Here is a 19,419-nt window from a genome sequence, read left to right on the forward strand (position 1 = left end):
GACGATTATCTCAAAATAGTCAAATATCAGCTTATTTACTGGCCTGACTGACACTTCAGTCGGTCACTACTTAGGGGCCATTCACGCTGGAGATGTTTTAGCGTTCTGTTTCTTGGGGGCCGTTTACACGACAACGTTTTCAACTAAAAACGGAAAACTTTATGCGTTTAGGCTATTCGTTTACACGACAACGGTGTTTTGGTGCCTGAAAACGCAAACTTTTTAAAACGGGTTTCAAAGTGCAAGTTTTTGAAAACGATGCCGTTATCGCTTCCGTGTAAACATACAAAAACGCGAATTTGTCAAAACGATGGCGTCATGCGCACGCGTATTACGTGTTCAGTCTATAGGCATGCGCGTGAGTACTTCAAAACAACGTGCGAGACATTCAAAACTTCAGTGGCGGACTACAGGACTGTGTTTGTGCTGCTCAAGATTTTGAGTTTATTGACGCTTCTCCAGCAAAGTAATTGTAGTAATAAAGCAAACTCATCGTCCGTCCAGACAAAACTGCTCGATGCTTTCGCCATCTTCATTGTTTGTATTCACCGCTCTGTGGAAGAATGCTTATGTGCGCATGCGCGTCGTGTTTCTTTACAAAGTGACATCGCCAACTACTGGCCTGGCATGCATAATACAGTGTTTTTAGTCGTTTTCGCGGATCCGTGTGAACGGGGATTGTTTTGACAACGTTGTCGTCTGTACGCGAAATTTTTAAAAAATGCAAAGGAAAAACTTTTCCGTTTTTAGTACATCGTTGTCGTGTAAACGTACCCTTGGTCTTCGTTAATGTCCTAGATAGATGTCTTTTGCCATTAAGAAACGCCTAATTTTCCTTGATCCATGAACACTGCGTTTTTAAGACTCCGTGTGTCGAGTGTTTATATTAGCAACAGTAAACATGTAACAATATATATACTGTATACATACTGTTACATGTTTATTGTTTACATGCATAATTTACTAATACTTGCATAGATATGTAACAAGTGTTAAAACGGTACTGTCTCTTTAAGAATAGCGTCAGTTCAGCGAGCGTCTCACAAACGTGTTTCGGCTGAGTGCATATTAACCAGAGAGGAGTCTAGTGGCTTCTTTACCGCATCTGTGCTTTGTGTGATTACAAACAAATGTTTCTGTTCCTGTTTTTGATCAACAACTGACTGTAAAGAACAGAAAAGGTATTAAAAGAGACATTATTCAATGACAAATGCATCTTTGGAACAGCAAATTTAATGCAACAGACAACTAGAACTGCTGGACTGACTCAAAAGCAGCAAATAGTAAATGTCCACATGGCAAACATTCCCTTACAACTGCAGGAATATCTGTCTGTGATCAGGAATGCACTGAAGTCTTGGAAACAAATGAACTCCACCTGTTTGGACGGGTAGAGAAGAACAAACCATGAGCTCGATCTGTCAGTGAAAATGACTACAAACTCTACAGTGATCTCAACACCGTCCACTGCTCACCATTTTAATGACTCGTTTTGCCGTCACTTATTCATTTTAAATAGTCCTGCAGTGTAACAAATGGATAGTTAAAGCTACAAATATTACATGTAGTCTCACAATTAATATTAGCTCATAAAAACTGCATGTGTAATAATCATAAAAATGTCCCAGTGCAGGACACTCTTTGAAACGTCCCGTCAACTCCCCTCAAACGTCTGTTAGTCAAGAACTGTGAGAGCAACAATCTGTCCTGAAGTGTCTCTTGTGAAGTCGTGTGTTCGAGCAGCAGCTGTAGACGCAAATGAGCCGTAAACCAGCAGCATTTGAGTTCAAAGAGAGTGTGGCATCATTAAAACCATGACAGCTAATCTGCAGTGACGTCACCTCGCCATTTGACCAGCTGTCTCTTACAGTGACCATATGATTGACAGTAGGTGAGGTGACCCTCACAAACACACTGAACATCACAGTCACCTCCAGCATGTGTTGCTCCAATCACACATAATGACATTTCCAACACTGTACGTCTGCCTGCTTTCATTTCTTGGCTTTGGCAGAATAAGTTGAGTTTTTATCCAAAAACAGCATAGCTTTCCATGATAGCAGATTATCAGTGGAATGACTTCATGCCTGAAGATCACACACGGTTTCTCTCCCTTTAGAAATGCACCATGTGACACACTCACTATGAACATGTGGAAGTTCCCTGACAAGTGGTTGATTTATGTGGCTATTCATTGGCTGATTCTGATATCTAGAGAGCAGACTGGCAGATGGTGATATACATCATTTAATGATGCCAAAAGAGATGCAAATATTGCTAAAATTAAATGACCACTCATTTTACACTCAATATTTACTAAAATCACACACACACACGTTTGATCTCATTTAACGTAACGTGATCACATTAAACTCTAATGATGACGCGTGAGAGCAGCACTGCAGTTTGTGTCTGACTGAGGAGAGGAAGAATTACACAGATCACAGATGCACTCTAAACTTTCCAAACAGCTTCAGCTGATGTACATCATAAAGTATGAGGGAATTATAATGCAAAAATACAAAAGAAGTAAATACAGAAGCAACCTCATTGTGGAATATGCAGAGCCGGAGCTCTTTAAAGGAAACACCCCGGCGATACATCTTTAATGCAGTTATATTTAATGCGTTACATCTTTAATGCAGATATATTTAATGCGTTACATCTTTAATGCAGTTATATTTAATGCGTTACATCTTTAATGCGGTTATATTTAATGCGTTACATCTTTAATGCGGTTATATTTAATGCGTTACATCTTTAATGCGGTTATATTTAAGGCGTTACATCTTTAATGCGGTTATATGTAATGCGTTACATCTTTAATGCGGTTATATTTAATGCGTTACATCTTTAATGCGGTTATATTTAATGCGTTACATCTTTACTGCGGTTATATTTAATGCGTTACATCTTTAATGCGGTTATATTTAATGCGTTACATCTTTAATGCGGTTATATTTAATGCGTTACATCTTTAATGAGGTTATATTTAATGCGTTACATCTTTAATGCGGTTATATTTAATGCGTTACATCTTTAATGCGGTTATATTTAATGCGTTACATCTTTAATGCAGTTATATTTAATGCGTTACATCTTTAATGAGGTTATATTTAATGCGTTACATATTTAATGCAGATATATTTAATGCATTACATCTTTAATGAGGTTATATTTAATGCGTTACATCTTTAATGCAGTTATATTTAATGCGTTACAGCTTTAATGCAGTTATATTTAATGCGTTACATATTTAATGCAGTTATATTTAATGCGTTACATCTTTAATGCAGTTATATTTAATGCGTTACATCTTTAATGCAGTTATATTTAATGCGTTACATCTTTAATGAGGTTATATTTAATGCGTTACATATTTAATGCAGATATATTTAATGCATTACATCTTTAATGAGGTTATATTTAATACGTTACATCTTTAATGAGGTTATATTTAATGCGTTACATCTTTAATGAGGTTATATTTAATGCGTTACATCTTTAATGAGGTTATATTTAATGCGTTACATCTTTAATGCAGTTATATTTAATGCGTTACATCTTTAATGAGGTTATATTTAATGCGTTACATATTTAATGCAGTTATATTTAATGCGTTACATCTTTAATGAGGTTATATTTAATGCGTTACATCTTTAATGCAGTTATATTTAATGCGTTACAGCTTTAATGCAGTTATATTTAATGCGTTACATATTTAATGCGGTTATATTTAATGCGTTACATCTTTAATGCAGTTATATTTAATGCGTTACATCTTTAATGCAGTTATATTTAATGCGTTACATCTTTAATGAGGTTATATTTAATGCGTTACATATTTAATGCAGATATATTTAATGCATTACATCTTTAATGAGGTTATATTTAATGCGTTACATCTTTAATGCAGTTATATTTAATGCGTTACAGCTTTAATGCAGTTATATTTAATGCGTTACATATTTAATGCGGTTATATTTAATGCGTTACATCTTTAATGCGGTTATATTTAATGTGTTACATCTTTAATGCAGTTATATTTAATGCATTACAGCTTTAATGCAGATATATTTAATACGTTACATCTTTAATGCGGTTACATTTAATGCGTTACATCTTTACTGCAGTTATATTTAATGCGTTACATCTTTAATGAGGTTATATTTAATGCGTTACATCTTTAATGCAGATATATTTAATGCATTACATCTTTAATGAGGTTATATTTAATGCATTACATCTTTAATGAGGTTATATTTAATGCGTTACATCTTTAATGCAGTTATATTTAATGCATCTTTAATGCAGATATATTTAATGCGTTACATCTTTAATGCGGTTATATTTAATGCGTTACATCTTTAATGCAGTTATATTTAATGCGTTATAGCTTTATTAAAGTTCAAATAATACAGAAGCAGATCATGTAAATAACTACAAACTCTGAAACGGTCATTTCTCTGTGCGGTCAGCATCTCTTCTATGAGTTGTGTGAATGTCCCGATCTAAGGGGGAGAGATTGAAACTGCACCGGCTGATGCACACTCTGTCACGGGACGCTCATCCCTCGAGCGCACACACTTAATGCAGCTAGATTATAACGTGAAGACAACTTATTGAAATATAATATATGTGTCACTGTGCATTTCTTATCGTGAAGAAAATTGTCAATATGCAGCTTTATTAATAAGAGAGAGTTTGTGTTTTTTGTGAGTTAAAGATGGATTGAAGAGAACAGAAAGGTGAGAGAGGGTAGTCTTCACCCCATTATGCACCGCAACAAAATACATTTTTGATTTGTTTTTGTTTTGGCTTGTTTTCCAATATAAATATCTAAAACTCCTTTAAAACAACATACATTTACTTTAGCAGATATACTGCAGAAGAAAAAACTGTTATCTGAGAATGTTGAATATAATATTAAAAATATAAATATTTTAAAATATCTAAAAATCCTTTAAAAAAGATGCATTCACCTGAGAAGCAGCATATCAGATATTTAAACTTGCTTTTAGAAAACAGATCTTGAATAGAAGTATATTTTGTGTTTACTGCACTCGCAGAAGTATAACCAAGTGAAAAATACACTTATATACAAAATACACTTATATACAAAATATACTTATATTTAAGATACATTCTCTTAAAGTCTAAATATCTTATATGTTGCTTCTCAAGTAAATGTATCATGTTTTAAGGATTTTTAGACAATTTTAAATGGAAAACAAGACAAAAACACTTGATAACAAGAGGATTTCTTGCAGTGAGTTTCATTACTGAATTAAACTTAATAAAAAGTATTTTCCCTTTAATTCAGTGAATGTCATTTAGAGGTATTTTTAAAAGATGATTTTATCCTCTTTATTGTTAGTAAGCACGTTTAATACAACCTTTTAAGTCAGGGAACAAGCTGAATAATCGGTTAAGAGCTAATGATTAATCGTTGCAATATTCGCCGAATAGTCGAATAATCATTAGATTAATCGAGTATCAAAATAATCGTTAGTTGCAGCCCTACTTTTAATACAGTAACTATACTGTAGCTCAATTACGGTACTTGTAGTAAAAACATACCCACAAAATTTTTAAAATTACTATATTAACTTTCGAATTTACTATAGTAACACCACAGTTAATTTGTCGTAAAAGTAAAAGGTTTCCAGCATAAAAACATTGAACCATTGTTTCACTATAGTAAACAGTAACCATGTTATACCATGTTAACTATTTTTTTGTGGTAAGAATTATGGCTATAAAAATCACATGTACCACAAATGAACCATGGCGTTACTATAGTAAACAAGTTTTTTTGGCAGAATGATTACGATTTTTATTACTATAGTTTTTGGTTTTCCTGTGTTATTACTACAGCTTTACCATAAATATTATGGTTAAAATATGGACACTGTCGTAAAACCATGGGAAATTTTGTGGTTACTATGTTGTTTTTTTTACTAAATATGGTTACTTTAGTAAAACCAAGGTCAATTTCATAAGAGATAGATAAAGGTATTGTGAGGGAACCCAAAATAATTACAAATGATTATTCATTTTTACATCTGTCAGTATATTTTAAGACTTACATTTCTGTTAATTGGCCAATCGTGCATGGTCATTAGCCGATGATGAAATAGTCTCAAAATAGGCAAATAATATAATCATTTAAAATAATGGCTGATGTATCGGTCTATTACGATTCCTGACATGTAAATGTGATATAAAGTCGCCTGCTCACTGGCTCGTCTGTTTCTAGAGAACTTTTAGCTCAAATACATGACGACTGACGACTCAAATGCTTCGAGATTTAGCAGAGGCTTATCTGAGCAGATGATAATGGATGGGATGACACAGAACACCAGGTGAAATACAGAGATATCTCTTCAGCTCACACAAACGGTGTTAAATGGAGAACATCATCAGCTCTCCTCTCAATCTATCAAGAACATCTGAAGGAGGACCTGAGAGAGACACGCTCTGCACTGCGATGGAAACAAGCCATGCTGATCCAATATCTACTCTGTAACCAAAGTGATTACAGCGAGCTGTTGTTTAGTCAGCCTGAGAATACATCAAGACTGATGTCGAGTATTTGTGTGTTCGAGCTGCTGGTCAGTAATCCAGAGAATGTCAGTTGCTCTGTTCTATTTAAAGCTCACAGCCAGTCGTGTCTGTTGTCACTTCAGTCACTATAAACCAAAGGAGAGACATGTGATACTACAGTCTCACTTACACCAGAGAGAGCGATTGCATCTGCACAAGAATCTATGCAATCACATTTCATCAAACGCTGTCTTTACATCACACTGAAAGTTTGTGTGATATCACCTGTGATGTAAAAGGAATATTCCGGGTTCAGTACTAGTTAAGCTCAACAACATTTGTGGCATAAAATGTATACATTTACTGTATACCATAACTTGCACCTCGAAATTGAAGTTGTGTGATTGATTACTTTAATGTCTATTCAAATTTAGGCATGGATGTATTACAATGGAGGTCAACGGGGTCAATCTGTAAACACTGAAACACTCAGTGTTTCAAAAGTATAGACACAAGACGTAAACAATATGTGCGTTCGCTTAAAAAATCACTTACTAAGCTTTTCTGTGTGAAGTACATTCAATTTGACAACTTTGTTGTCAACGCAACCCTGTGGGATATATGGGATATAACTTATCACTGATCAGGTTAGTAAGCGATTTTATCTAGCTATAGACCGATATATCAGCCAGGCCGATTAATAGGCCGATATTTGGCGTGTTTGCTTGGCTGATAAACAGAATTGTTAAAGTTGAAGTATATAACTTTTTCTGTGCTTAAATACTTTCTCATATACCAGCTTAATATGCAGTGACAACTATTAATAAGCCATTCATAGGTTAATCTTCTCGAAAACTGTAAACACTGTGTCTCTGTGGCGCTACGAAAATTGCTCTATTTTGAGCGACCCGCCCCAACAACGTTACTCAACCAATGCCGTGAGCTGGGGAGGCGGGACTATCTCTCTGTTTGACCAACGGCAGACGGGGGGCATATTCAGAAAGCTTTATTTTTGCAATTACGTTTGGTGGTGCAGAAATAATAAATGTATTGTTATTATAATTACTAGATATATCGATATCGGCATCGACTATTGAAAAACCCATATCGGTCAACAACTAATTTTATCACAGTAAAAATCATGTTAACACACATATTGTTTATGTCTTGTGTCTATACTTTTGAAACAGTGAGTATTTTAATGTTTACAGATTGACCCCATTGACTTCCATTGGAAGTGTCTCACTGGAACACAGGTATTTTTAATAAACAAGGGACGAGTTTAAGATTTTGTGCTAATCAACATAATGCCACAAATGCTGTCGATTGAGCTTAACTTGTATTGAACCCGGAATATTCCTCGAAGTTTACACACAAATATGACCACTGAGAATTCAATTTAATTGCCAACATTATGGACAGAACTTTTAAAAGATCAAATCTTGATTACAGTCTATTTGCTTTCCTTCTTGCAAATTTACTTACAGCACTTATTACCATTATCCTGCAGTATAATGTGTGAAATTAATCTAATTAAGACAGAATCTTCTCTCTTACATTGTTTTATTCCAGATTGACTGGATGGCTAACATGTTTAAGAGCTTTACAAACCACAAAACCATCAGTTGTGCCAAAGTGACATCCACTTCACTGATAACAGGTGACAAGAAACAGTGGTGACAGTTCATGAACACTTGTGGGGTTCGAACATAAACCTTTAACCACTGGGCTGGGGTTCGAACCTTAATCTTTAAGCACTGGGCTGGGGTTCGAATCTTAATCTTTAAGCACTGGGCTGGGGTTCGAATCTTAATCTTTAAGCACTGGGCTGGGGTTCGAATCTTAATCTTTAAGCACTGGGCTGGGGTTCGAATCTTAATCTTTAAGCACTGGGCTGGGGTTCGAACCTAAACCTTTAAGCACTGGGCTGGGGTTCGAATCTTAATCTTTAAGCACTGGGCTGGGGTTCGAATCTTAATCTTTAAGCACTGGGCTGGGGTTCGAATCTTAATCTTTAAGCACTGGGTTGGGGTTCGAATCTTAATCTTTAAGCACTGGGCTGGGGTTCGAACCTAAACCTTTAAGCACTGGGCTGGGGTTCGAATCTTAATCTTTAAGCACTGGGCTGGGGTTCGAACCTAAACCTTTAAGCACTGAGCTGGGGTTCGAACCTAAACCTTTAAGCACTGAGCTGGGGTTCGAACCTAAACCTTTAAGCACTGGGCTGGGGTTCGAACCTTAATCTTTAAGCACTGGGCTGGGGTTCGAATCTTAATCTTTAAGCACTGGGTTGGGGTTCGAACCTTAATCTTTAAGCACTGGGCTGGGGTTCGAACCTTAATCTTTAAGCACTGGGCTGGGGTTCGAACCTAAACCTTTAACCACTGGGCTGGGGTTCGAATCTTAATCTTTAAGCACTGGGCTGGGGTTCGAACCTTAATCTTTAAGCACTGGGCTGGGGTTCGAATCTTAATCTTTAAGCACTGGGTTGGGGTTCGAATCTTAATCTTTAAGCACTGGGCTGGGGTTCGAACCTAAACCTTTAAGCACTGAGCTGGGGTTCGAACCTAAACCTTTAAGCACTGGGCTGGGGTTCGAACCTTTAAGCACTGAGCTGGGGTTCGAACCTAAACCTTTAAGCACTGGGCTGGGGTTCGAACCTAAACCTTTAACCAAGGAGCTGGGGTTCGAACTTAAAATTTTAACCACTGGTCTGGGTTTCGAACCTAAACCTTTAAGCACTGGGCTGGGGTTCCAACCTAAACCTTTAACCACGGAGCTGGGGTTCAAACTTAAACTTTTAACCTCTGGGCTGGGGTTCGAACAACTTCACTCAGCAGCTCATACCTTTAACTTGTAGCTGTCAAAGTCAGAAAAGAATCTTTAAATATAGTTTCTGTGCATTTATTATTCTGTGTCAGTGCCCGTCATAATAAACTCCCCCAGCATCATAGTTGACTGTTTTAATGTTTCACACACACATTCTCACCTTCTTCATAATGCCGGTTTTTCTCTTGCTAAATGTGGTGTACCGACGCAGTTTGTTGTCGATAAACTCCATCTTGATCTTCACTCTCCCCCGGGTTTTCTTGCCCGGTTTCGCTCCGGCCACTCCACCAGCGACCACCCCGAACGCCCCCGAGGGTAAGCCGGCCTCCTGTCCGACCATCGCCGCCTCCATCTCCGCTCTCTCCCGCTTGACTCCTCCGCCTCTCCGGACGTTCCCGATCGACCCCATGGGCTCGTCCTCATCGCCCGAGTCCGAGTCCGCATCCGAGCCGCTGCAGCCGTGTGGAGGTCCCTCTTTACCCGGCTCGAATCTCCCAGGAACCCCGATTCCCAAACCGCCCACCATGCCTCCAGCCTGACCAATACCCAGTCCGGTCCCGTTCCCCGGTCTGACGCCACCGTTTCCCCCGAGCATCCCCGCTGGAGCAGAGCGGACGAGCCCCGTCCGAAGCCCGCCGCCGATCACCACCGCGCCGTGGCCTGCGCTCTTCCCCGCCGCTGATCCGTTTCCACTCAGTGCCGCTCCGGTGGGGCTGGATAACATCCTTTAAACCGGAAAAAATGACAATGAAACCGCCAGCCGAGCGCTGGAGCGTCCGTCTGTGAGTGAGATCAGACCCTGCGCTCACAAACAGACCCGGCAGGAAGGTGAACAAACAGTGTCTGCGAAACACTTTGAGAAGTAATGCCGAACCTGAGCGCCTTCACGCGGCTTCCCTCGCACTTCACTCCCGCTTCATCTCCTGGTGCTCTGGACAGACGCACTTTCTGTATAAGGAAACACAAGCGCACAACCGCGATCACTCCGCCATGTCATATAGCGCGACCTGTAAATGTACTAACGTCGCTTCATGAATCTCTTCACGCGCCACTACTGCTGTTTTACCTCACAATTACGCAATTTACCTCACAGCTGTCAATCATCACTGTAAATGCGTTTATGAGACACTTCAAAACAATCAACAGAAAAGCGGAGTGATCTGTACGCGCCAGATCTACTTTTCTCCTTATAAAGACATACGATGTTTCCTTTTTTGGAGTTGTCTCTCCTTATATGGTGAGTCATAGTGACGCCTGCCGATTGGTTCGTGAGGGAATGGCCCGGAGCGCCATTGGTTACAAGCCGATATTCATTTGCATAAATACAAAAATGGTTGTGCTCACATTAAACGTCACAAAAGAGGAGGGGCCTCGTGTCTGAACTATGAATAGACACTGGACACACTATTCTCAATCATTAAGTGCAAAAATTAGAACTCTAAATGCAAAGTAAATTACAATGCATTTACACATCTCGAGTTTAAAGAATTGTAGTCTATTTTCTCAGTTATTTGCATATTAATGTACTAATACTAAGACAATACAAAGACATTATTTAGTGTTTAAGCTTTTTTTTCTCGTGGGTAGATGATTTCAGGTTTGACTATCATTGTGGAACATTTAGTCACTATAATGTACAATAAGAAGCAACACTGTATCCATCCTACTGCAATAATGAGAATTTACGTAACTTCATGACACTATGCAATGGTTCCGCTAAAAACTGTTATAAATGCATTAGATGCTGATGTAACAGGAGGGGTGTGAATATTTCATTGAAAGCCAGAGTTTGATTCAAATGCTTCCTATCAATGTATTGTACAATCTTCTCATGGATGCTGAAGGGCCAAAAACATGTTCTCTCAGATCAGACATAATGTGTCAGCTCACTATAATGCTGCACTCTAACAACTCAATTAGAAAAATAGAAGGAACACTCAAAAAAATGAACTTAAATGAACTGAGTCATTTCAACAAGAAAAAGGTCTTTTGTCAGCTTTACTTAATCCGTTTGCATTGGGAGAACATGAGTATTTTTTGTTTGGCTGACTGAATCTAGGCAGAGAATGAAGTGTTATTTTATATGTCTTTGTGCATGATGAATACAAAGGGAGAGACTTGTTTGTGTTTAATGTTTTGTTGATATTTAGAAGAGTTGTTAATGTATTAGGGTTACCAGAACGGTGAAGAGTGGAGCTTGAGCTGAGGTTTACTTACTGCTTTGTCCATTGAGCAATTGCTGTGCTAACTGCATTAAGACCAAACTGCACTCAGTAGTGCTCTACAACAGCAACTGAAAGAGATTAATTTGAGTTTCTTTAACATGTCTAGTTTTGTTGGATTTTCTCAATTCAATTAGGATCCCTCTACTTGGAGTATTTAAGTTGAAATTACATGGTCATTTTAATTGAAGAAAACTAACTTCAAACATTAGGGCTGTGTCGATACAATCGAATATCGATATGTCGTGATACATTTTCTCACGATATTGTATTAATACTTAGATCTATGAATCGTGATATATCGTGATATTTTCAGTGCAGTCTGTGACGCTTCTATGAGGCATGAAAGAGACTGAAACTGATCCTGCAGTATTCACGGTTTCTCTCACGGACATGCTGGACCTCTCTCACGAGTTCAGACCTAGAGCCGGGCAAAAATACTGATTTTCTACTTAATCTTCATTTATACAAACGCAAAGTCGATTCTTTTTTTTATTTTTATTTATTTTTTAATTTGGAATGCCCAATTCCCAATGCACTCTTAAGTCCTCGTGGTGGCGTAGTGACTCACCTCAATCCGGGTGGTGGAGGAAGAATCTCAGTTGCCTCCGCGTCTGAGACTGTCAATCTGCGCATCTTATCACGTGGGTTGTTGAGTGTGTTGCCATGGAGACATAGCGTGTGTGGAGGCTTCACGCCATCCACGCCACTCACCATGCACCCCACCGAGAATGAACCACATTATAGCAACCACGAGGTGGTTACCCCATGTGACTCTACCATCCCTAGCAACCGGGCCAATTTGGTTGCTTAGGAGACCTGGCTGGAGTCACTCAGCACGCCCTGGGATTTGAACTAGCGAACTCCAGGGGTGGTAGCCAGCATCTTTACCAATGCCAAGATTGCTCTTTCTATCTATCTGCAATCCCCAACAGTCAGATGTGCGTAAATACTTCCCAAAATGCCTGTGATTATGCACTGGCTGGTGATTTTTTAGATTTCACTCACCAGTGTTTGAGTGGTGTAGTGGTGAAGTTCAGCACCGAGGTCTTTTCACTGCGTGCTGAGAGTAAAAGTTTTGACTCTTTTTGTGTAAAGTGAGTCCAAAGACTAGATCCAAGCAAACCATTTGTTGCTTAATAATGCCTCTTTTAACATCCTTTTTGTTCTTTACAGTCAGTTATTTATCAAAAACATCAAAAGAAACATTTAATTCTAATCACACATAGCATGGATGCTGTAAAGAAACAAATACACTCCTGTCAAAGTCCCTGCCACGGGTCTTAAAGAGACAGTACCATTTTAGCACTTGTAAATACTTGTTAATAGTACAAATTAGGAATGTAAACAACAAACAAGTAACAATATACTGTATATATGCAATATAATATATGCAATTTTATTTATTGATAAGATACAAGATGGCACTGCAGATGGCCGCCTCGGTGTGGAGCTCTCCAATTCTTTTGTTGTTTTTGTTTGTTTGTCCTGTGTTTAGTAATTTTTTTCAGACAATCTTTTCCTGGTTTTTGACTAGGACAGACCAAGGACAGACCAGGGACATATGCAAGGATCCTTTTTGTGGACTTCAGTTCGGCTTCCAATACCATCATCCCAGCTATACTCCAGAATAAATTACACCAGCTCTCTGTTCCCACGTCTATCTGTCAGTGGATTAGCAGCTTTCTGACAGACAGGCAGCAGCTTGTGAGACAGGGGAAACTCACTTCCAGCACCTGTACAATCAGCACTGGTGCCCCCCAGGGATGTGTGCTCTCCCCACTACTCTTCTCCCTCTACACCAATGACTGCATCGCCAAGGACCCCTCTGTCAAGCTCCTGAAGTTTGCAGATGACACCACTGTCATCGGCCTCATCCAAGATGATGATGAGTCTGCATACAGAAGGGAGGTTGAACAGCTGGCTGTCTGGTGCAGTCAAAACAACCTTGAGCTGAACGCGCTCAAAACAGTGGAGATGATTATGGACTTTAGGAGGAACACCCCAACACTGACCCCCCTCACCATTCTAAACAGCACTGTGGCAGCAGTGGAGTCATTCAGGTTCCTGGGCACTACCATCTCACAGGACCTGACGTGGGAGACACACATTGACTCCATTGTGAAAAAGGTCCAGCAGAGGTTGTACTTCCTTCACCAGTTGAGGAAATCCAACCTGCCACAGGCACTGCTGATACAGTTCTACTCAGCAGTCATTGAGTCTGTCCTCTGCACTTCAATAACTGTCTGGCTTGGTTCAGCTACGAAATCAGACATCAGAAGACTACAAAGGACAAAGGAGAGTTCGGACTGCTGAGCGGATTACTGGTTGCCCCCTGCCCCCCCTTCAAGAACTATACACTTCCAGAGGCTGGTAAAATAACTCTGGACCCACTCACCCTGCCCACTACCTTTTTGAACTGTTGCCTTCTGGCCGACGCTTCAGAGCTCTGAGCACCAGAACCGTCAGGCACAAGAACAGTTTTTTCCCCCAGACTATCCATCTCATGAACAGTTGAAACTGCCCCATTGAGCAATAATTAATGTGCAATAACAAGATTAGTCTATTTATATTTATCCAACACATCCAACCTCTTCTGCCATTACATTCCCTTGCACTGTATATAACCGATTTGTATTTGTACATACGTATACTGTATAAATATATATATTGTCTTATTGTGTATTTCTATATATATATATATATATATATATATATATATATATATATATATACAGGTGCATCTCAATAAATTAGAATGTCGTGGAAAAGTTCATTTATTTCAGTAATTCAACTCAAATTGTGAAACTCGTGTATTAAATAAATTCAATGCACACAGACTGAAGTAGTTTAAGTCTTTGGTTCTTTTAATTGTGATGATTTTGGCTCACATTTAACAAAAACCCACCAATTCACCATCTCAAAAAATTAGAATACATCATAAGACCAATAAAAAACATTTTTAGTGAATTGTTGGCCTTCTGGAAAGTATGTTCATTTACTGTATATGTACTCAATACTTGGTAGGGGCTCCTTTTGCTTTAATTACTGCCTCAATTCGGCGTGGCATGGAGGTGATCAGTTTGTGGCACTGCTGAGGTGGTATGGAAGCCCAGGTTTCTTTGACAGTGGCCTTGAGCTCATCTGCATTTTTGGTCTCTTGTTTCTCATTTTCCTCTTGACAATACCCCATAGATTCTCTATGGGGTTCAGGTCTGGTGAGTTTGCTGGCCAGTCAAGCACACCAACACCATGGTCATTTAACCATATCTTTATGGTGCTTTTGGCAGTGTGGGCAGGTGCCAAATCCTGCTGGAAAATGAAATCAGCCATCTTTAAAAAGCTGGTTCAGCAGAAGGAAGCATGGAAGTGCTCCAAAATTTCTTGGTATAACGGGTGCAGTCAGACTTTGGATTTCACAAAACACAATGGACCAAGCACCAGCAGATGACATTGCACCCCAAATCATCACAGACTGTGGAAACTTAACACTGGACTTCAAGCAACTTGGGCTATGAGCTTCTCCACCCTTCCTCCAGACTCTAGGACCTTGGTTTCCAAATGAAATACAAAACTTGCTCTCATCTGAAAAGAGGACTTTGGACCACTGGGCAACAGTCCAGTTCTTCTTCTCCTTAGCCCAGGTAAGACGCCTCTGACGTTGTCTGTGGTTCAGGAGTGGCTTAACAAGAGGAATACGACAACTGTAGCCAAATTCCTTGACATGTCTGTGTGTGGTGGCTCTTGATGCACTTGACCCCAGCCTCAGTCCATTCCTTGTGAAGTTCACCCAAATTCTTGAATCGATTTTGCTTGAGCTAATCACAAGGCTGCGTGTTCTCTCGATTGGTCTGTAGCGATCTTTCTCTTCCACACATTTTCCTTCCACTCAACTTTCTGTTAACATGCTTGGATACAGCACTCTGCTGAACAGCCAGCTTCTTTGGCAATGAATGTTATGTGGCTTACCACTCCTTGTGAAGGGTGTCAATGATTGTCTTCTGGACAACTGTCAGATCAGCAGTCTTCCCCATGATTGTAGTAGCCTAGTGACACCAAACTGCAGAGACCATTTTGAAGGCTCAGGAAACCTTTGCAGGTGTTTTGAGTTGATTAGCTAATTGGCATGTCTATCCATATTCTAATTTTTTGAGATAGTGAATTGGTGGGTTCTTTGTATAAATGTGAGCCAAAATCAGTCACAATTAAAAGAACCAAAGACTTAAACTACTTCAGTCTGTGTGCATTGAATTTATTGTAATACACTGAGTTTCACATATTTGGATGTTGAATTACTTTGAAATATAATGAACTTTATCTATGACATATCTATATTTATATGAGATGCACCTGTATATATATACATATATTTTGTATTTGCTATATTTTTATTCTGTTTATTATTATCTCTGTCTTGTATTGTTTGTGCACTGGAAGCTTCTGACACCAAAACAAATTCCTTGTATGTGGAAGCATATTTGACAATAAAGCTAATTCTGATTCTGATTATTGATGTAATACATGGACTACATTTAAAAAAAAATCACAATGATGAAAAACTAATGATAAAATAAAATTTGTAAACTTGATATGTCCGTTATTTAACAAGTTAGAAGGTCCCCTGTATAATGAATAACAGCATTAGCTGAAAGAGAATTTCTTTCATACTGTATGTAAGCAAAATGGACATTATAACTGAACTATACCCAAATTAATTGAAATTAAAAGCGAAATCGAACCATGATATCGTGATGCATCGGGATATATTCAATCGTGACACGTGCATTGCAATACATATCGTATCATGACGTGGCTGGCGAAATCCATCCCTATCAAACATGTGGAACCGTCGCTCATAACTGAATCAAGTTCAGCAAAAAGTAATTTTTTTTTAGCATATTTTCACAAGTGATCTCAGACATTTGGACATGTCATGATCCATATAAAGAGCAGAATCATGAGTGAGAGAGCGACAGACGGCCGCACCTGAGTTGTGCTCTATAAAGGGGACTTTATTTGCATGGCAATAGAAGCTCCACTCACAATCAGCAGAACCCACTCCATACACAATGATGACTCAAATTGGGAGGGAAAGTGTCAGACAGATGAGTCCATTTAAGATGTTATTGAAATACTGTCATGTTTTGGGGCACATACAGCAGCAGAAGCTTATACAGAAGTCTCTGTATGTAACACTGCAAAGAAAAGAGGATGGAAATGCTTACACAGTAGTGCAAATATACTAGTTTTAGATTTTAGGTTAAAAGTTAATACAATGAGCTATAAACCAATGTGAGATGTAATTGAAGTTATAAATATTAACCCAGTGAGTAAGCTGAAGGCGACTGTGGTAAGGAACACAAAACTCCATAAGATGTTGATTAATGGAGAAAAATAATCTTGAGAGAAACCAGACTCACTGTGGGGGTCAGTTCCCCTCTGACTAACATCATGAATATAATGACAATATTACTTATGTACAGTGCAAGTCATGGTTTAAAATGAGTAAACTAAGTAAGTGTTAAGGGTCAGTGTTTAATCAAAGATTTTGTATGAACTGTAAGATTAATGACTAATGTCTTTGAAGTTCATTCTGGATTAACTGCAGAAGTTCATATAGATGTATTGTCCTTTGTTAATTGGCCGATGAATGCTTTTGTTGATAATTAATTGATAATCTATGTTTTCTATTTCAAGAGTGTAGTCCATCAATAGATAAAGGTGGTGGGATATGAATCCCAAGGTTGAGACAGGAATAAAAATAGAATAATATTAGCGTAGATGCGCAGAGTTATAGAGCATGATGGATGTTTCTGGTTCCGGCAGACATCACTAAAGCAGATTAATTGTGAGTTGATGGATAAATTAGGTGTATGCCTGACTAAATAGATGAGTCTTTAGTCTAGACTTAAACTGAGTGAGTGTGTCTGCATCCCAAACAGTGTTAGGGAGACTATTCCATAGTTTAGGAGGATTTACCTCCTTTTGTGGAGTTTGATATTCTAGGAACTATTAACAGGCCAGAATTTTGTGATCGTAATGAACGTGATTGAATATAGCGTGTCAGAAGGTCAATTAAGTACTGTGGAGCTAGACCATTCAAAGCTTTGTATGTAGTTAACAGAATTTTTAAATTAATATGAAATTTAACAGGTAGCCAATGTAACGATGATAAAATGGGGCTGATATGATCATATTTCTTGGTTCTAGTCAGCACTCTGGCTGCTGCATTTTGAACCAATTGAAGTTTATTTATTGATCTTGCTGGACATCCTCCCAGTAATGCATTGCAATAATCTAGTCTTGAGGTCATGAACGCATTAATTAGTTTTTTGGCATCAGCAACAGAGAGTATTGTGACGAGGAGGAGGGCGGGGCTGGGCTGGGCCCTGAATCGGGCTAATCAGCCGGAGGGGGATAAAGACGAGCCGGAAGTGCCAGTTCGGAAGAGAGAGATGTATGCAGCCGCACTGCATGTATGTCTATTCATTTATGTTTTATGTTGTGTTTTATCATTAAATGTTATGTTGACTGTTCAGCCGGTTCCTGCCTCCTCCTTGCCCATCCTTTACCTGTTACAGTGGTGCTGAAACCTGGGAAGGAGGAGGGATGCACTGTTGTGGAGTCCTCACCGCTGCCATCCGCCAGGGGAGCAGCCGCGGCCGTCTGCCTGGGGATGGAGGGGTCGCTGCCGGCCACCGAGAGCCGGAGGAACCGCGGCCGTCTGCCGAGAAGGGGAGAAGTGGTTCTGTCTGCCAGGGGCCGGATGACTCGCTGCCGTCCGCCAGGGGAGCAGCAAGCTGTCGTCTACCAGAGGGCAGAGGGGCGGTTGAGGACCGGGGCAACAGCGTGTCTGGGAACCGGCGAGCAAGTTTTTCTCTCTCTCCTCTCCCTCTCTCTGTTGCTCCGCCTTGCTCTTTCCCTCTCCCCTTTCCCTCCCCTTGTCTCTCCCAGGGCTCCAGAAAGGTGGGGAAGACCTGTCGGCAGACACAGCCGGAAGGGCAACGCCCCCCCTCCAGGAAGAGAGGGGAGTGCATCATGCCGGGCGATGGAGGAGTGTGATGAGGAGGAGGGCGGGGCCATCCCTGAATCGGGCTAATCAACCGGGAGGGGGATAAAGACGACCCAGAAACACCAGTTCGGGAGAGAAAGATACACGCCACATGTGTGTCTACTCGTTTATGTTTTAAGTTGTGTTTTATCATTAAACATTATGTTGACTGTTCAGCCGGTTCCCGCCTCCTCCTTGCCCATCCTTTACCTGTTACAAGCACGTGTCGTAATTTAGCAATATTTCTGAAGTGGAAGAATGCTGTTCTACAAACATTTGAAATTTGATTTTAAAAGGAGAGATTGGAATTAAATATAACACCTAAGTTCTTCGCTGTAGAAGACGGTGTAACAGTACATCCATCGAGAGTCAAATTATATTTTAGCAGCTTATTTTTAGAGATTTTTGCATTTATGCATTATATCACTTATTACAGGGACAATCCCCCTGGAGAAACCTGGAGTTAAGTGCCTTGCTCAAGGACACAATGGTGGTGGCTGTGGGGATCAAACCAGCAACCTTAATTACCAGCTATGTGCTTTAGCCCACTACACCACCACCACACCATGCACCACCATGTGGACTTTTTAGTCCAATCATTAGTACCTCTGTTTTGTCTGAATTGAGTAGAAGGAAATTTCTGGCCATCCAATCTTTGATTTCATTGATACATTCTGCTAATTTGGAGAATTGTGAAATTTCATTGGGTTTAGAAGAAATATAAAGTTGGGTATCGTCGGCATAACAGTGGAAACTTATTCCACGATTCCT

General features: G+C 39.5%; 1 protein-coding gene across 6 annotated transcripts in view; it reads right to left on the reverse strand.

Annotated features, from left to right (window-relative positions):
- srfb (serum response factor b) overlaps positions 1-10,585 on the reverse strand; it is a 58,484-nt gene extending 47,899 nt beyond the window's left edge. For all 6 annotated transcript variants that reach the window (XM_051652362.1, XM_051652365.1, XM_051652363.1 and 3 more), the window contains exon 1: positions 9,536-10,585. In XM_051652362.1, the coding sequence (XP_051508322.1) occupies positions 9,536-10,099 (564 nt within the window). In that variant the 5' untranslated portion in view covers positions 10,100-10,585. The remainder of the gene's footprint in view (positions 1-9,535) is intronic.
- Between the last annotated feature and the right edge of the window lie 8,834 nt (positions 10,586-19,419).

This window comes from Myxocyprinus asiaticus, chromosome 23, assembly GCF_019703515.2.
Source record: "Myxocyprinus asiaticus isolate MX2 ecotype Aquarium Trade chromosome 23, UBuf_Myxa_2, whole genome shotgun sequence".
In the NCBI taxonomy this organism is placed as follows: domain Eukaryota; kingdom Metazoa; phylum Chordata; class Actinopteri; order Cypriniformes; family Catostomidae; genus Myxocyprinus; species Myxocyprinus asiaticus.